Raw genomic sequence first — 18,351 nt, 5'->3', positions numbered from 1 at the left:
GTAGGACCCCTCAGGACTCTTCATTCCGTTGTGTTTCTTAGGCACCCTCACTCATTTCTTTAATTCATCTTTACTCCTCTCGTTGCTTTTTACAGCTCCCATCTGAGCAGTCGCCCATAGCTTCGCAATGTCTAACGGAATGATGAAGGCCGTGGTCTTCAAGGGACCCAAGAAGGTGGTTATTGAGGAGAGACCCATTCCAAAGATCCAGGATCCAACGGATGTCATTGTCAAGGTGGACAAGGTACCTACTATCCCACCGCTCCCGAACAGTACAGCACTGACATCTTGCAGACTGCACTATGCGGAAGGTACTTCGAGCTCCGTTGACGTTCTCAGCAATCAGACAAACGAACAACAGCCCCTAACTTGGCCCTGCAGCGAACTCCACGTCTTCCGCGGACACCAACCCTCAGGCACTGACTTCATCATGGGCCACGAATTCACGGGCTATGTCCACGAGATCGGCTCCTCCATCACGACGCTCCGCGTCGGCGACAAGGTGGTGTCACCCTTCACCTCGTCCTGCGGCACCTGCTTCTACTGCCGCAACGGCTTCTCCTCCCGCTGCAGCAAATCCCAACTCTTCGGCAGCGTGGGCCTCGACGGCGCGCAAGCCCAATACGTGCGCGTCCCCTTGGCGGACTCGACGCTCATCAAGGCGCCCGAGGGAGTCTCGGACGAGGCGCTGGTGCTCATGGCGGACATCTTCCCCACCGGCTGGTTCGCGGCGTACAACGGGTTCCGGGAGCTGAGCGAGGAGCAGATTCGCGAGAGCACCGTCGTCCTGATTGGGTGCGGGCCTGTGGCTCTCTGCGCGTTGGTGAATATCGTGGATTACAAGCCCAAGCATATTCTTGCGGTCGACAGCGTGCCGTCGAGGTTGGAGCTTGCGCGGAGTTTGGGGGCGGAGCCGTGGAATTTCCAGACGGATCGAGCGGGGTTGGATGCGCGCGTGAAGGAGCTTACGGACGGGAGAGGGGCCGATGTGGTGATTGAGGTGGTCGGACTGAGCCCGGCGTTGAGGATGGGATTCGAGCTGTTGCGCCCATGGGGGGTGATTAGCAGCGTGGGCGTGCATAATGGGGAGATTCCGTGGGACGGCAATGAGGCGTATGGGAAGAACTTGAGGGTTCAGATGGGGAGGTGTCCGGTCAGGAGTATTTTCGAGAAGGCGTTGGGGAGGTTGAGGGAGAAGCAGGGGCAGCTGGGGTGGGTTTTCCTTTTTTGCTCATTCTTGCTGTCTTCCCTTGTTTGTTCTTTTTCCTTTTTCCCCCTCCTCTGATTGAGGATCAAGTGCTGACTTGTGCAGATTCATGGCGGACAAGGTGATGGCGTTGACGGAGGCTGTGGAGGGATACGAGCTGTTTGACCAGATGAAGGTGCAGAAGGTGGTGTTTGAGGCGCAGAAATAGAAGTGTCCTCACTGAAGCAGTGGGTAGACCACGCACTGCTCTCGTTATTTCACTGGACATTCTTCCTTCCATGTGGATAGGTATTCCTGCTATGTACCTACTCACTACCTACCATGTACATACACTGTAATATCTCCCACTTGGCTCGTGCATCGCGGGGTGAGCATAAGGCCAGTCTGGGGACGCGTCGAGCTCCAGCCACAGCCGCCGTATTCTCAGCCTCATCTCTCGATTGTTGACAACGAACAGCAGCTTTGCATTTTCTCAGCAATCGACCAGCAAACCCACCAGCGTCTACCGTTTGTTGCTTCTGTCACAAACCGCTGCACGACAAGCAGCCATTCACGCCACACCCGTCGCCGTTTGGTCGGCGGCTGTGGCTGTGCGCATTGGATTGGATGGGGGAAGGCCCGTCTCGCTAAAGGGAGCGCGCCTTTGTTCCGCCAACCCTTCACCCTCCTCTTCCTACTACCTTCACCTACCTACCTTCACCACCCCCACCACCGCCATCCGCTTCTCACCATCCGCAAGCTCCTCCTCCTCCGCCTCAACTCTCTCTCCTCTCCTCGTCGTCTGCGACACCTCCTCTCCCCGCCCCTCTCTCTCCCCGTCACCTCCCCCTCCACCGTCGTCACTGCTCCTCCCTCCCAATTGTGCACCGCACGCGCACGCCGCACCGACCTCCCCCGCCGCCCGCCGCTTCCCTCAGCCACAAGATCGTGAGTTCCTCTCCGCCTTCTCACTTACCTGCCGCCCCCATCACCACTCCTCCTTCTGCGCCTAAACATCACTTTTAACACTCCACTGAAACTTTCAGAGCGTTCTCCACCCCACACGTCCTACACCTTCACCTCCATCTTGATCGCTCTTGATCCTCTCTCGTACGTGCTTCCCATGCTGTCCTTGTGCGCCGCCGTTGCTGACGGATTACCTGGCAGCTCTTCTACCTCATTCCTACACCATGTCCGTGGAAGAACCCCAACAGCAGGCCGCCGACGTCTCGCGCCTCGGCGAGTCCTTCGACCGCATGGGCGTCAACGATAATAGCGATGCCGCTCCTCGCTCCGACCAAGAGTACACCGAGGCCCAACTCACCCTGCGCGCCATTGTCTCCTCCAAGGAGGCAGGCGTCATCATCGGCAAGGCCGGTCAAAACGTGGCTAACCTCCGCGACGAGACAGGCGTGCGTGCCGGCGTGAGCAAGGTCGTCCAAGGTGTCCACGACCGTGTCCTCACCGTCACCGGTCCCCTCGGCGGAATAGCAAAGGCATATGGCTTGGTCGCCAAGGGCCTGCTGGAAGGCGCTCCCCAGATGGGCATGGGTGGCTTGATCCGCAATGACGGCACCCACCGTAAGTCAATCCCCCTTACAAGACGCGCAACTTGCAGCGCCTATTCGTTGAAGGAGCCCGACTAAGCGCGCTGCAGCCATCCGTCTTCTCATTTCGCACAACCAGATGGGCACTATCATTGGCCGCCAAGGTCTCAAGATCAAGCAGATCCAGGATGCCTCTGGAGTCCGTATGGTAGCCCAGAAGGAGATGCTCCCCCAATCCACCGAGCGCATCGTCGAGATCCAAGGCTCTCCTCAGGGCATCGAAAAGGCCGTGTGGGAGATTGGCAAGTGCCTGATTGACGACTCTGAGCGCGGCTATGGCACCGTGCTCTACAACCCCGCTGTCCGTGTCCAAGGCATGGGTGCTGGTCCTCTGGCGAACGGCGGCCCCGGCATGGGACGTTCTTACAACCGTACGGGTCACGGTGCGGATTTCAGCGATGCGCCTCCATCCTACAACAGACGCGCCGGCTCCGATGCCGCCAATCGGCCGCCCCCTCCCACCCACACCGAGGACGGCCAGGAGATGCAGACCCAAAATATCAGCATCCCTGCGGACATGGTCGGCTGCATCATCGGCCGTGGAGGTAGCAAGATCAGCGAGATCCGCAAGAGCTCTGGAGCCCGCATCTCCATCGCCAAGGCCCCCCACGACGATTCTGGCGAGCGCATGTTCACCATCACCGGCAGTGCCGAGGCCAACGAAAAGGCCTTGTATTTGTTGTATGAAAACTTGGAGGCCGAGAAAGACCGCCGCAGCAGCCAGGCTCAGGAGTAGGCGTGCGGCGATCGCGGGGCCCCGTTCACTCCGGTCACCAAGGCGTTGGGTATTTGGGAAATTGAATGCCCGTGTTTGCGTCTTGCGGTGAAAGTTGGGTTTTGCGCGCCCACAGCACCTCCACATCGGACTCGCACACCCTATGCTACGGATTCAAAAGCCATTTCCACTTCTTCTGCCCTGTCAACCCGATGGATACCGACAACGATGGGGCCCCTTTTTCCATTACTCTTATTTGTCTGCTTCGACACGTCGGTGCAAAATTGAGCGGTTCACGATTCATGACTTATGGCTTGATAGCCCTGCCTCCATATGGGTTGGGTCGAGGTTTAGGCTGAAGCCTGACTTGGAAGACGGCTGGTCCATGGATGAAGATTGGGCGCTTCCCTCACTCTCTCCCGAACTCGACTTCGACACTCCTGCCACATGTCACACTCTCCCTCATCACTGTTATCCGATCTCTCCCTTAAACCCGTACTCCTTAGCTCTTACCCTCGCCTTGCCGCCTTCCCTCTGAGTCTCCGCCTCTGTTCCCGGTCGTGTACGGAGTCTACGGGATGAATGCCGCAGCCGGCAGGATCTATTTTCTACTAGCGTATGTAGAGTAATGCCAAGGTGCGAGACTAGCTTTTCTGTGTGCATGATTGTGAGAGCATCTCTTTCGGCGTGAGCAATGGTAGGACCAATACACAGCTTCGAGCTCACCAACTCCACCATTTCTTGATATCGTCGGAAAGGTTCCGAATACGATTCCGAACCTAGCCACGCTCGGGCCAATGACGAGGCTGGATTGGGATCAAAAGTGCCATAGATGATGCCACATCGCAACTTTCCTATCAGCGAATAATCTGCACCGCAGTGCCTGCTTCGCTCTTCTTACACTCCTTTTGCAGTTGGCTTATTGTGTCACTACAAAAGATTCCATTCAGGTCGCGCCTGGCTCGATAGCTGGCGTGTATCTCGCCTTCCTCTTTAACCCACTCGATTCGACCTAACTCGGCGACACTCGTTTCTCAAGCTTCTCTGCCATGGTGCGCTCGAAGCAGGCGTCGCCTATGCGGCGCGCGCCTTCCGATACATTCAAACAGGCAAATGGCACGCCACACAGGCTTAGTGATGTTATTGAAACCCTGGAGCATGAGGTTGAACAGGCGGCTGAGCTGCATGCTCGCAACCCCAAAGAGATGGAGCGGAAGCAGGGAGGATTGGTTGCGCTGGCAGTTTGCGTCGCTGGGATCTATGCGAGTTTGTGAGTTTTACTTCTGGGCACACTCTTCCAACGGATGGATTGAGCTCATTGCTAATGTGGATTCTTTACAGCCTCTCCTGGGCCTTTCTCCAGGAACGAATCACCACGACGACCTACGGACCTACGCACGCCCGCTTCACCTACTCCATCTTCCTGAACACTATACAGTCCGCTTTTGCCGCTCTGACGGGCTACATCTACCTCGTCTCCTCCTCTCCACGCGATCCCAAGACTGCGGCCCGCAAGATCCCCTCCATCTTCCCCTCCCGCGCCATCCTCCTCCCTCTCATCACCATCGCCATCACCCAATCTCTCGCCAGCCCCTTTGGCTACGCCAGCCTAAAACACATCGACTATGTTACCTTCATCCTCGCCAAGAGCTGCAAACTCCTCCCCGTCATGTTTCTCCACATCTCGCTCTTCCAGAAACGGTACCCACTGTACAAGTACATGGTCATCGGATGCGTCACGCTGGGCGTCGCAATCTTCACCCTGCACAACCCGTCGACGGCCAAGAAGGCGGCCAAAAAGGCCGGCGCCGCCAACGCAGACGCATCCAAGGCGCTCGGCCTGTTCCTCCTTGGCATCAACCTCCTGTTCGACGGCCTCACGAACACCGTCCAGGACCACATCTTCACCACCTTCCGCGGCTTCACGGGCCCGCAGATGATGTGCGCCCAGAACATCATCAGCACGCTCCTAACCGTTGCCTATCTCCTCCTCTCGCCGTACGTCGCAGGGACACCCCTGGGATCCTGGATCGGCCTACCCACGTCCTCCTCCGCCGGCGAACTCAGCGACGCTCTCGCCTTCGTCACCGCGCACCCGGCTGTGGGATGGGACGTGCTCGCCTTCTCGGCGTGCGGCGCCGTGGGCCAGGTCTTCATCTTCCACACGCTGGCGCACTTCAGCAGCTTGTTGCTCGTCACGGTGACGGTGACGCGGAAAATGCTGACGATGCTGATGAGCGTGGTGCTGTTTGGGCACAAGGTGACGGGGATGCAGTGGTTGGGGGTGGGGTTGGTGTTTGGAGGGATTGGCGCCGAGGCGGTGTTTACGAGGGCGGAGAAGAAGGAGAAGGAGAGGCGGAGGAGGGAAGAAGGGGGGAAGAAGGAGCTTTAGGGGGAGTTTGTTTGAGGAAGGGTTGGTGGAGTTGCGCTGGGGGTTTTGGATATATGGCGCTTGTTTTTCATACTTCTTTCTCCTTTCACTTCATTGGTAAATGCTGAGTACTCGTAGACTGAGTAACTCCAGGCGTCACTTATATATACAGCGATAGAGGATATCCAGTAGAAGGAAGAAATCGAATACGGTTCTAACACACATATATATATATATATATATATATATATACCGAGCGGAATGCATACTTAGCTGCGATATACTCTTCTCACTCCCGACTCTGCGGTATCCGATTTGTTGCAGGTGATTTCGCTCATTTATTTCATGTTCTTTGATCTATGTACTAGAGCTTTGAGGGACGAGATGGAATCGGAATTGGAATATTCTACCCAGTTCGAGCCTGAAGGATGTGAGAATCAAAAAGAGGCTAATCTGCTTTTTGATCTAGCTTGGTTATTTTTGGTATTAGCTACTTCAGAGCTAGCGTCTCCGGGCGCTCCCGCAGCTAAGGTTCGTCCTAACATTCTTCCAAGGTTCCACCTTAACACCACGACTCCAACCAGTACAAAGTCGACCACTCTTCTGCAATATCTATCTCACCCCCTGGGGAGTCTTAGCTGCTGCGGATTAGGAGAAGCAGAAGAACGCTCAAACACAAGCTCGACCTAGCGGACAAAGCGTCTACAACCCTGCCAGCCGTGTCTTCGAATTCTTCCTCTCTTATAAATCTTCCCCATCTAGGGCAATATTTTTTATATTGGATGTACCTCTTAGGTGATCCCCCTCTGGGCATCTCCTCTGTGGTTTATCATTCTGTATAGTCAGTCTGAGGCGTGCGTGGTGAGTGGATGTAGTGGTGTATCTGGTGGATATCACTCTCTTACGCTGCTGCCATTCACTCTCTACTGCCATTCTTTTGAGGAATAGAGGGGAACGGGGAACGGGGAACGGGGTATGGTTGGGTTTTTCATGTTTTGATGTTGATAACCTGGGGTATACGAAGCAGCGCCAGCGTCAGACAGTCAGCAGTCAGAAAGAGATATTCTCTCCTCCCAGAGGCTGGATTCGCAGACATATCTGCAGTTACGAGGGATTATCAGATCCGCGATATGCAGACCGGGAGACGCTATCGACCGAATCGCCAGCCTCGTGGCGATGGCAGTGACGGCGGAAGAGGGGGATCGAGCGGTGGGAGAGGCAGAGGAAGGGGAAGAGGAGGAAATGGTCGACTTGGTCAGAACGACGACGGTGGAAACAGCACATCGGCCACCAACACCACCACCACAAACAACCAACCCACACCATCACCCTCCCACCCCCGAGCCCTTTCCCACCGGAACTTCCAGCCCTCTCCGTCTCGTCTCTCTCGCTCCGTCTTTCAAACCCGCCAACCCCGCCCACCGCGTCACAACCATCCACCCGTCCCACCCCGCTCCGCCCTCGTACCGGGAACGACTCGCGTCTCCATCATCCTGAAGCAGGATCAGTCCACGGGCCGACAGGTGCAAGGCGTCGTAGAGCAGATCCTGACGCGAGGTGATCATCCACGGGGTGTGAAGGTCAGGCTGAGGGATGGAAGGGTGGGGAGGGTGCAGGGTGTTCTTGGTGATGGGGATGGTGGCGAGGGGACCGCGGGTGGCGCCGGAGTCGAGAGGGTTCTTGGGGATGAGGAGGAAAGCGCACGAGGAGCAGTGGAGGGCGGCCAGGCGAACCAGAACCAGAACGGGAACAGCACGGTATTCGTCCATGGCGACATGTACCACGGCGAAGAGTTACGCGGCCGAGGAGGACGACGAGGAAGAGGAAGAGGAGGAGGCGGGAGAGCAACTGGCGCGGCATCGAGAAACCAAGGCCCGATCCTAGGAGGAACCATACAATCCTCACGCTCCTATCATCACGTCACCGACGTCCGCGCCGACCCTTACACATATACGTACGAAGACGAATCCGGATCCACCGGCAATCACAACAATAACCTAAGCGCGTACGTGGACGCCGCGCTCCAGCGAATGGAAGCGCTGGATCTCGAGTCCGCGACTAGGATAGCCGGTGCGGCGGCGGATATGCCCATCGCGACGGCGACGGCGACAGCGACAGCGACGTGTCCTGTTTGTGGTGAGTTTGAGGGGGATGAAGGGGCTGTGGGGTGGCATGTTGGGAGGGTGCATTTTGAGGGGGGATGAGTGGTGGATCTGGGCGAGGGAATTGGGAGTGCGTTGGAGGTTTGTGGACTAAGACGAGGACCGTCTTTATATGTACTGCACAGCGGCAGTACGAAGATCATGGAAGAGGATGGCCAGCGAGTCGGCAGAAGGCAAAAGGTGGCATTCATTTCCAAGTGGAGCACGTTGGCTGGGTGGCAGAAAGAGCTGGATTCTATTCCACCCTGCAAAAACACCAAAGTGCCGTAAACGAGCCCCTGACGGTCGAGCTTGACAATCTCCCATTCACTCAACCGCCACGACGCAGCATAGTCTACAACCGACGATGACGAGAGAGCCCCAGTAAAATTAGAGTGCTGGAAAAAGAATCCCGAACCCCAGACTTCCCAATCTACCTCACTCAATCCCCACCACCACCACAACCACCTCCACAACCACCACCACACCCACCAGCACCACCACCGCAACCCCCACACCCTCCGCTCGCATGTCCATCCCCACCACAACTAGCCGCGCAATCAGGCGTCCCCTCACCCCCAGTACAAGACCCCATACTCGCACTCGGCGTACACGTGCCCGCAGCGCAAGACCCGCAAGCTGCGCCCGCGATCCCGCCCCCCGCACTCGTAAACCGGTCCCCCTCGCACGTCGGCTCGGCGTAGTAAGGGACGTACACGGGATAAGGATACATGACGGGGTACCCATACGCCGAATAGACATAAGCATCGCCCTCTCTAGACGGCGCCTCTCCATCCTTCTTCTTACCCTTCTTCTCCTGCTTCTTCTGATACTTGGCCCACCTCTTACAAACCCTCGCATACTGCAGGTCCAGCGCCTCCATCTCGGCCCTCCGCTGCTGCGCCCACGAAACCCCACCCACACCTTTCACATGCACGACCGTCTTGACCGCATCGTGGGCGCTCACGTGCACGCCCACGGACGCGTCTTTCTTCCCACTACATCGTTCTTCGCTCCGCGCCACCATTTCCACCGAGTACCCCCTCTTGGCTGCCCCAGGTACCCCAGGGAGATCCAAAACCGTGTTCGACAGGCTGGACCGCAGCGGTTCGCGCACGCACTCGCAGTACCAGCACGCGCACTCGGCGTAGGGCGTGCCGTACTTGGCCTCGTAGACGCGCGAGGTCCAGGCGAAGGAGGCGTGGAGCTCCGACTCGGGGATCTTGTCCGAGTGGTTGACGAATCTCTTCGTCTCGGCGAGGGTGTAGCGGTAGTAGAGGGGTGGGGTGAGTTGCTGTGTGTGCTGGGCGGAGGGTTAGTTCAGGGCGTGGTTTTGGGGTGTAGATATCTAGAGAGAGACGAGGGGGGGGAGGATAGGAGAAGTAATAAAAGAAAAAACAAAACCGTCAGAGTACAAGAAAACGATTATGACAAGAAGAAAGACCGTAACTCACCCACGCCAAATCCACATCCAACGTCGGGACCGCCACCTTCCAGAAATTATCCGCCACGATCCTCGTAAAACGATGATACTTGACAATCGCCCTCTGCATGGTGCTCTTCCACGCAGGGCTATGCAGCCAATCGATCCGGTGCATCTTCTGCACGAAACTGGCCTGCCGGATGACGGCGCCGACGAGGTCGATGCCAAAGGGCGACGAGTTGTCCCAGTAGTGCGACAGCGTCTTGCGGACGGCGATCTTGCTGTGCCTGCACAGTTTCTCCGGGGTGAATTGCTCCCAGTTGACGCGTCTAATCGTGTCCTCGTCGTTCATGATTTGCTCGAAACGGTTCTTGAGGTAATCGATGGTGAGGTGGTCGAGTTTCTCGCGGATGGCCTCGACGCGGAATTCGTCGAGGGTCGAGACGACGCGGTTGGGGAAGAAGGGGTCGTGCGTCCCGATGTGCTTGTTCTTCTCCGTCATTTGGACCATGCCCCTGGTCTTGAGGATGGTGCCGGGTAAGGGGATGTACTGGATGCGGACTTTCTCCACGTCGTCGATGAACTTGGCGGCGCGGAGGGTCGAATGCGTGACGGTGAGCGTGCAGGACGGACATGTCTCGCGGAAATTCGCTCCGGAGAAGCCTGTATCGTGGTCAAGGTAACTTTGCATTGTCTCGGGGGTGGTCTTGTCTTTACCGGGCGCCCGTGTCCACGGAACGTCCAACTTCTTCTTCCTACACCTAGGACACTTGAGCGAAAACGAAGTCCTCTCTCTGACACCCCTGGGTTCGTCGATCAAGACGTCAAAGGGCCGGCGCGTATCCCGCTCAAAATTCCACACAGCGTCGCCGTCCTCGGGGACGCGGTACTCGAACGTCTCGCCGTCGATGATGCGGTGGATGGTCTCCCAGGGAAACTTTGTATGCCAAAGGGAATGCCGTGAGAGACGCATGCAGTCTTCCATGTAGATTCGCGGATTCAGCATATGTGCGTGCCACAGCATGAGGACATCGAGAGGTGGAACCAGTGAATCATTCCCTTCACTGACATCATCTTCAACGTACATTCGGGACTCTAGACCGGACCCTTCGAGGGGGAACCTATCCGCTCGGGTAGCAGGAGAATCGGTTGGGGCTGGGAAGGCGTCGAACTGATGCATCCGCGTGGCGGAGGGGAATTGAGGGCTGCGATTCCGACCGGCGAGAGTAGTCCACCAGGAGTCGTACCGCTGGGCGGCGAGATGAACAAGGACGCTCCAGCGTTTTTCGCGGATGCGTTCGGCAAGGTCCGTGTAGGTGGCTTTGTCGGTAGAAGCATTGGAGGTATCTGCTTCGTCCTGGGCATCCCTTTCAGTTAGCCCCTTCTCTTTCTGCGCCGCTGAGGCAGTTTCACCAGCGGCGCTCGGCGGCAAATCCCAGATGCCAAACAAGCCGTCCCGAGTCCCAACGTCGTGCCTCAATTTGGCAAAGGCATGCAGCATTTTCAAGTGCGTCATGCACTCCACGACCGTGGGCAATTCCAAGGGGCTACGGGTGAAATCCACCTTGGAGAAGGTTGGGACGGTGTGTGATGGAGTCGGTGTCGTTTCTGCTCCCGTAGCTCTCTGGACGGACAATGACGTGGACGATGTGTACGGCGGAGGATCCTCCTCCTCCAGCCTGCCCTTCTCCTTCGTGCCCTCCTTTCCATTCCCCATCACCTCATGTCCATCTCCTCCGTCTTCCCCCCGTCGGTTCTTCACTTCTTTTCTCTCTTCCGAGAGGCTGGCGTCCAGGGCGGCGATGGTGACGCGGCGGCGCTCGTTGGCTTCGCGCTCTGCGGGTGTGCGGCGCAGTGCGCCGGTTAGAGACGTTGTTGACATTTTTTATGAATGTTGGTGTATTCTGCAAGATGAATGATCCCCGAGCCGTTGACTTTGGCAACAGAAGAAATATGGACGTGAAGGAGCCACACGACCGGAGAGAAATGATTTGGCTAGAAGAATAGAACAATAAGCAAACCCTCAAATAACAGAATAAGAAAGCAGAACAAGTAAAAGAGGATATAGCTCCGTAACAAGGCGAGGAGACTCAAACAAGACCCATGATGAACGTTGCCCGGTTCGTCGTCGAGCACGGAAACCGTGACTGAAAATGAAATGAGGAGATGACGCTGAAATGAGGTAACTCTGTACGCCGACGACAAGTCAATGGAAGAACAGCCGCGCTCTAGAGGCATGCAACTACGCCTTTATGTACTCTGTACAGTCCACAGTGTCCATTTCCACTTCCCGACTTGCCGGTGAAGAAAAGGGTTCCCAACTCGAGGCTGCATGGCCGTGCCCGATTTGGCGATGCATCAATTGAGCTTAGCCCGTTTGGGTATAACAGCTCGTGTGAGGCTGAGAGGGTCCAAGGTGGTTGCAGCCACTCGTTGTGGCACGTCGCGTTTTTGGAGATTCCAACTCGCTGGTGAAGACGTGTGTATGGATAGTGCGAGTCGGTAGAAGGTCGCGGAGTTCCTGTGGCAGTGTACTCCGTACGATGCAATACATATCCGCAATAAAAGGGTCGTAGCACGACTTAGCTAGTAGTTGACACAGCCACCCCCCTTGTTGTATAGTTACCAGTCCATTGAAATGCGGATCGCTTAGAGGCTACAGTTGCAGAGAATAGCAACTACTGTGGTAAAGAGAGTGTGTGGCAGCTAATGGGTAAAATCATGGTAAATGGAAAAGATGAAGCCAACCCTCCCTAAGGGACAGAGAATCCCCAGGCATGAGATAGAATGGTCTCGTGCACTGCCCTAGCACTGCATCTTCGCGGCAAAGTACTCCGTAGAAGGCTTCTATCGACCAGAAATCAGCTTGCTCGTTACGAGGATGGAAGCCAGGCCTAGATCCTCGAGGCGTGTTAGGCTGTTAGCGTGTCCTCTAACCTTGAGGCTGAGCTCCAACCGGGAAGCCACGACACCATTCTCACCTGCCATCCGCATAAGAGCGACGAGACAAGTCGAGAAGAGAACAAAGACGAAAGGATTCTTAGAAAAAGAGAAAAGATTGAAGATAAAAGGGAAGGAAAAAGGTTAGTAAGATGATTGGATAGCAAGAACGTAAATATATATATGAAATGAACCAATCAGATAGGATCGACCGACAAAGAACCCAACCTAAAAACAAGGTCTTCAGAGCGCAGTAGCAAACCCGCACAACCAGCTAGCTAAAGGTATCCAGAGTGATATAAGGCGATAAGAGGAAACCTGCCGAACACGCGTACAAGTATCTCCATTGCCAGCCTCGCGGATGACGGATGCGAAGCGTCAGCGGCGTCGGCATCGGCCTGCCGCACTTGCCCTTCTGCCACTTCCACATCGGTACGGGATACGGCTACGGCTGCGGTACGGTGCGCAGCGAATATGAGCTTTGCCGAGATACAGTCAGCAAAAAACTTAAAACGGCTGCATTGACTCTGGCCCACGTGTAAGAGTGCCGTCGTCTTATGTTATTTGTGGTGGTCAGCAAACCATGGGAGCTCTCTACTCCGGACATCGCTTGTGTTGATAAGATGGGTGCTATAGCTGATGAGTCTGACCGAAGTAGATGAAGGGGGCAAATGCCTTGGTGGCGCTGAGGTGAGATGTATAATGTGCGTGGACTTGCTCTTAAGCATCCGTTTTTATGATAGAGAGTGATTATGACTGATTCTGGTTGATGCAGTCATCTATTGGACCTGCTTACCGACTGCATTCCGAGGCTGGTCTTACTGTTATTACAGTAAACTTGCAGCAACTGTTTTCTGGTCGGGCAAGGCTGCAGAGTTCCTCTTCGCTTGTCGGGTATCTGACTGCATACCGGTATGCGTAACCATAGTGGCTGAAATAAAGGGTAGGTATACCACAGTATCTGAGGTTTGAATAAGCAGTACGCAAGAAAGGAGCTGCAAGTGAGCATGATTGAAGTGAGATAAGCAGCACATAATCGCATATCAAGGCTTCGAAGCGGGAGTATTACTGATCAGTAAAAGGTAGAACCAGTCGAGTGGCTACCGGCGAGAGTGCTCTGCGTTCAATCAAGAATGATAGTCTACTAAGCCAGGTAGTACACCGTGATTAGGATGGAAGCCGGCTAGTCTCGGACTCCGCATCTCGTGTGGTGTACATGTCCGTCACACGTATAGTCTAATCTTAGTCCATGCGGCTGACCTTTTTGGACACCACCTTTCGCTGCGAGTAAGGTTTGATAGATAGACGAGCTGCACTCTCATATGCATAGGATGCGAGGAAGGGTGAAAAAGTGCAACCGCAGAACTGGAGCGAGGACGGCTCACAGCACACAAGCCCAGGCAGACATCAGCCACGGTGAAACGTCAAACGGCGAAGAGATGCAAGAGGTGGTGAACTGCGAACAAGTCTGCTTGGGGGAGGACTGGAGGTCGTGCTCGCAAACGGACACGACGACTCCACCGGCTAATCGGGTCCCGGTTAGTGAAGACCATGACTGCGGACACGGTTGCTTTGGTGTATCCTAGTGTATAACGGCGATCGGGAGGGAGGGGAGCATCGAGTACCGACCCCATTACTCCGCAGAACGGAGCAGTAAGTGTGTAGTTCTGTGATATACAGGTATGCTGCTTCCCGGTTCCAACGCTGCAAAGGTGCCTAGTCTGAGGGTCGCGGGAAAAGCGCCGGTTGCCCAGATGCGCTACAGGTAGCCGGTTAGGCGCTCCACGTGTGAGCAGGGTTGCCTGAGAAGCCAGGCGACGCCAAAGTCGAGTCGAGTGTGTGAAAAAAAGAGCTGTCCCCCTCGTAACTGCAGCCCACCCTTGCACTCGCTTCCATCGGCTTGGGCTCCCCGCTGCAGAAGCTGCCGGGAGAATGAGTCCATCCTTCACAAACTCATCAGACGACGGGTCAGGTTGCAAACGCCAAACCCACATTCCGCACTCCCCGACGGAGCCAGTTTTGTCAGCGTAGCTTGGGGACTCGAGAGCATCCCAGGATTGCTCTGACGGAGAGGCACGCAATCGAACGATCGAGAGATGCGGCTTGCCTCAAGTACTGTACAGTGCTCAATCTTCGGTACAACCAAGCAATTGCACATGTGGGATTGGCAGCAAACCCGCGAATATAGCTCGAGGATCATTTCGTCAGCGACGCATACATAGAGACGGGAGGAGAGAGAGCAATATGAAGGTGAAGGTGCTGCTTTTTCGTCCAGATGCACTTTCTTCTTGGGAAGAAGGAACTCGTTACGGCACAGAGACCAGGCCTGGTGACCCCTGGCAATAATGAGGGCAAGGCTGTTGGGATGGGATGTCACGGTTGTCCGGAGCTGGAGTCGTCATGTCCGGCCAATCAGGTTACGGGATTGACATGCGTTTTTATTATTGGGCAGCGGGCTCGTACAAAGGAAGCGGGAGCCCGTCGTAATTCTGCCAAATTGGCAAAAACGGTCATCATCCGACAAGTCAGTCGATAACGGCCATGTGCGCTGCAAAGGAAGTGCTTGCGAGGCAGAATTCAGAATTCTCTGACTTGCAGCTGGGTGTGACGGGGTAGGTGTGCTGTTTCCTCCTGTCTCTGATTTTTTGTCGTCAATAATAAGAATGGAGTGCGACACAATGACCTGGCTGAGTAGGCATACCTTGTGGTGAATTCTCATTTGATGACAGGGCAGCCTTTGTGTGTCTGTGTGAAACGGGCTCGTTGTTCGGGACCCACGGTATGCAGCCGGGTTTTGCTGCGAACCAAGCCAGTCGGAGGCGTGCATGTCGCTACACACAGAATGGGCGCTGTTGGGTGGTCGGCGAAACGACGCGGTGATGGGTCCAATTCTTGCCAGAATCCGAGCCCTCTGCCCGCCAAAGGCGCCTACAGATCGGTGAGTAGCCTGTCGATGATGATGGCACTGGTGTGCCACATGCGAGGCACGGCGAGGCACAGCGAGGCGCGCCTCAGCCACATGGCATCCTATCCACAGGGTTGGAGCTGCAGAGAGCAAAAGACGTCTCAACGCAAAAGCTGCTGATGGCGGATGCGACACCACAAGGATCGCCAAAGCTCACTTTGAATAATGGTCTCTGGATCGCAATTATGGTTTGACGGGTGTCGGTCGCAACGCAACGGACGATGGCGACCAGGGCGACCAGGGCGACCAGGGCGCGATTTTCTAGAGGGTTTCCAGAAGAGACAACAAGCCCTGGCCAAGCCAACGCTCATGCCCCATTCGGCATGGCGGCACGGTTACTAGTCATAGGAAGATTTGGGCGAGCGGCGTCGCGGAACAAGGGAGAGACATGCGTCGACGGTTGGTGGAGTATCTCATCAGTCTCGGTATCGCAGAGCAGTTGTGGAGACACGACGTGCGGCGACGACGACAAGGCGGGTATGACTGCCCGCAGCCCGAAATGGCTGTGCTGTCGCCCGCAAACGAAAGTCACGTTGCGCCAGGACCAAGACGAGAGAGAGAATGAGACAAAGGAGGAATCGGACGGGCGGGTCGGTCTCAGTCCCACGTGGAGGGTACTGCAGGCCAGAGAGCTGGGAATAGACAAAGAAACATGGAGGAAAAGCAACGTCGGATATGTAGTTGGACGGCACTGATAAGCCAGACTGACGCGACTACCGACTGTGCCTCAGGGAAAAAGCAATCATTTCCTGTCTTGAAGATGAACAACAAAGTCATGAGCGGAGAGAAGTCGCGCCTGAGGATTGCTGGACCTGGGCGAGGGAAGCCTCCAACAACCCGGGTCCTGGTGAGTGGTGATGTGTTGAGTATGCAGAGCGCGCAGCCAGCAGTGGGTCCGACGGAGAGGCGTCCGGACGGGAATAATGGGCTTCTAGCGGAGTTCCAGGAGCAATTCCTGTTGCGGTTGCGAGTCAAAAAGGCGCAGGCTGTGCCAAAGGACGGTTGCGAGCTGAGATGAGCCCGTGTCAGCGCATGGATATTAAAGTATGTATGTACCAACCAGCACCCTAGGGTAAGGCAGAAGGTGACAGCGTCGGTGGCCGGAGTAGAGCGAACGTTGGTTGCGGGATACGGACAGATACGTCGGCGTAGAGATTACTGTATACAAGTACTAGTAGAATAGCAGCAGTGGGTAGTCTCCTGGATTCACAGCTTTGCAGAGAAGTCCTTCACTACTGCAAGTCAAACGTGCCGACGGGGGCTCACGGGCGGATGCAGGAACAGGCTCTAGCGCCGTCTTGGCGCGCGCCTGGCGTGACAGGGGCTACCCGGACCCACGGTCTTTGGTGGATCATCAAGGGAAAAGAGACGACCCCCCTGTCCTCCGTCTCCCTGGCCCATCACCGACCCGCGGGCAATACCAGCAGGCCTCCCGGCACTCCCCTTTGGCACAAAGTGGGTGCGCCCAACTTTTTGAAACTTGCCCGGGCACGTCACCGTGCGAGCCATCCTGAAAAGCACTGCTCCCAATTTCATTTGTCTCGCCCAAAAAGCCAAGCCGTCCTGACTTGCCAGCGTCCAGGTGTCCAGGACCCCTTTCTATCCCCCCCAGTCCGCCCTTTTTATATCAGGAATGGCACGCCCCGAGAAATTCCTGCTCTCATTCCCACTCTTCTTCTCTCATCCACCATCTACTCGCTTCACTCGCCTTACCCTCTTCCCCGGGTACCTCACTCTCCCTCCTCTCTCTACTCTGAAAAAGTTCCAAACTGCGAACTTGCCTGGCTGCCGTCCACTGGAACAACAATACAAACCCGTCGGCCTCTCGAACCCCTTCTGCCACCGGAACACCTTGCCCAGTCCAGAAGTCTCCCTCTACGCCTTCCACAGCCCTATTCCACTCAGCTGCCTGTGACACCTTGTCCGGCCGGCCCTCGATCATTTATTGTGTGAGTCAGCCCACGGCGTCGGCGAGAGCTGACTGCAGTCACCTCTTTCTCGTCATCACCCGCTGACACCATAAAGCCTTCCGATATCCTCTACACAATGATTGTCCGGGAATCCGAATCTTTCAACATGGGCCGTGGAGCTTACGACACGACTGGCACCCCTAAACCGCCTCCACCGCCCAAGCGCCGTTAGAAGCACTCGCTTCTCCCTCGACAGCATCCCTTCGCACCGCCATTGCGACCACTTCGGCTTTCGACGACTTTTGCTGTCGGGGAATGGAGGGATGGCTTGCGCCGCCTCGTAAGTTATCACGATCGGCTTACCTTGCATGAACACCCCGACCCTAACATTTTACCGCTGCAGCCTTACACCGCCCCCCATCTCATCGATCTGGTCGCAATCACCGACCACACACCCACCTCGTATACTCTGCCACGTCTTGCTTCGACTCCGTTCTACTCCTTCGGGATTACGCCTTTCTAATCATCAGCGCCTTTTCGTCTTCGTCTCTGCGGATTTAATACCCCTGTACCACCACCCGCATTCAGCCTTCGACCAGCACTCGGCGCTTCCCTTGCTTCCGCGTACCCTTCCCAGCGACGCACCTTCTCCTTGCGAAAGAAAAAGTCTCCTTCCTTTCGGCGTTATTAGACTAGGTGGGCTCAGGCACGGATACCAAAATCGGACTTTCCTTGTTTCTCTCCCGGGACAGCATTTATCACGGCACTTTCTTCTAGATTTCCCACACTGCCGGCGTTCGCTCGCATAGATGAGGCAGTGGAGTTTTGTATTATCACTCGACAGGCAGGTACTGGATCTGGGTCCCTCTTTCGGTTCATGACCGGGTGCACTGCTACTATGGTTTCTGCGTTCAGGCAAAGCGGCCGTCAAGGGCGACGGCATGGGCCTGGATTTTCTTTAGATGGGAGCTAGATCAGCCTGGGTCCCGGTCCCGTGTGTCCCACGACACATCCGGGTGGAATAGACTTACTGTTGTAATCACTTCTTACAAAACGTACCATGCGGGTGACACTTCAAGCGTGACAGGACCAT

General features: G+C 55.8%; 8 protein-coding genes across 8 annotated transcripts; 6 read left to right on the top strand and 2 right to left on the bottom strand.

Moving 5' to 3' along the window:
• The first annotated feature begins 121 nt into the window (after positions 1-121).
• On the top strand, positions 122-1,506 carry EI97DRAFT_434841 (GroES-like protein). The gene is made up of 4 exons (XM_033798728.1): positions 122-244; positions 295-311; positions 382-1,212; positions 1,313-1,506. Exons 1-4 carry the CDS (start codon positions 128-130, stop codon positions 1,413-1,415), a joined length of 1,068 nt encoding a protein of 355 aa, XP_033652476.1. The 5' UTR covers positions 122-127; the 3' UTR covers positions 1,416-1,506.
• An 870-nt stretch (positions 1,507-2,376) lies between these two features.
• EI97DRAFT_459886 (poly-binding protein 4) lies at positions 2,377-3,529 on the top strand (the record flags this gene model as incomplete). Its single annotated transcript, XM_033801049.1, has 2 exons — positions 2,377-2,767; positions 2,844-3,529. 2 exons carry the CDS (start codon positions 2,377-2,379, stop codon positions 3,527-3,529), a joined length of 1,077 nt encoding a protein of 358 aa, XP_033652475.1.
• Positions 3,530-4,206: 677 nt separating this feature from the next.
• On the top strand, positions 4,207-6,136 carry EI97DRAFT_421648 (UDP-Glc/Gal endoplasmic reticulum nucleotide sugar transporter-like protein). The gene is made up of 2 exons (XM_033797063.1): positions 4,207-4,778; positions 4,850-6,136. The coding sequence occupies exons 1-2, from the start codon at positions 4,558-4,560 to the stop codon at positions 5,898-5,900; spliced, it is 1,272 nt and encodes a 423-aa protein (XP_033652474.1). The 5' UTR covers positions 4,207-4,557; the 3' UTR covers positions 5,901-6,136.
• A 127-nt stretch (positions 6,137-6,263) lies between these two features.
• On the top strand, positions 6,264-7,763 carry EI97DRAFT_443791 (uncharacterized protein; the record flags this gene model as incomplete). Its single annotated transcript, XM_033799857.1, has 5 exons — positions 6,264-6,309; positions 6,349-6,410; positions 6,675-6,720; positions 6,822-7,636; positions 7,671-7,763. The coding sequence occupies 5 exons, from the start codon at positions 6,264-6,266 to the stop codon at positions 7,761-7,763; spliced, it is 1,062 nt and encodes a 353-aa protein (XP_033652473.1).
• A 699-nt stretch (positions 7,764-8,462) lies between these two features.
• EI97DRAFT_380409 (uncharacterized protein) lies at positions 8,463-11,160 on the bottom strand (the record flags this gene model as incomplete). Its single annotated transcript, XM_033795757.1, has 2 exons — positions 8,463-9,323; positions 9,475-11,160. The coding sequence occupies 2 exons, from the start codon at positions 11,158-11,160 to the stop codon at positions 8,463-8,465; spliced, it is 2,547 nt and encodes an 848-aa protein (XP_033652472.1).
• A 2,587-nt stretch (positions 11,161-13,747) lies between these two features.
• Positions 13,748-14,579, bottom strand: EI97DRAFT_94031 (uncharacterized protein). The gene has a single exon (XM_033803224.1). The coding sequence runs from the start codon at positions 14,375-14,377 to the stop codon at positions 13,808-13,810; it is 570 nt and encodes a 189-aa protein (XP_033652471.1). The 5' UTR covers positions 14,378-14,579; the 3' UTR covers positions 13,748-13,807.
• Positions 14,580-16,000: 1,421 nt separating this feature from the next.
• Positions 16,001-16,366, top strand: EI97DRAFT_443789 (uncharacterized protein; the record flags this gene model as incomplete). Its single annotated transcript, XM_033799856.1, has 1 exon — positions 16,001-16,366. One exon carries the CDS (start codon positions 16,001-16,003, stop codon positions 16,364-16,366), a length of 366 nt encoding a protein of 121 aa, XP_033652470.1.
• Positions 16,367-16,876: 510 nt separating this feature from the next.
• EI97DRAFT_434835 (uncharacterized protein) lies at positions 16,877-17,627 on the top strand. Its single transcript, XM_033798727.1, has 2 exons — positions 16,877-17,297; positions 17,374-17,627. The coding sequence occupies exon 1, from the start codon at positions 16,982-16,984 to the stop codon at positions 17,261-17,263; it is 282 nt and encodes a 93-aa protein (XP_033652469.1). The 5' UTR covers positions 16,877-16,981; the 3' UTR covers positions 17,264-17,297; positions 17,374-17,627.
• Positions 17,628-18,351: the final 724 nt, after the last annotated feature.

The sequence above is a fragment of the Westerdykella ornata genome (assembly GCF_010094085.1).
Source record: "Westerdykella ornata strain CBS 379.55 unplaced genomic scaffold EI97scaffold_17, whole genome shotgun sequence".
In the NCBI taxonomy this organism is placed as follows: Eukaryota; Fungi; Ascomycota; class Dothideomycetes; order Pleosporales; family Sporormiaceae; genus Westerdykella; species Westerdykella ornata.
Note: the sequence above shows the minus strand (reverse complement) of the source record. Positions and strands in the feature narration are given on the sequence as shown.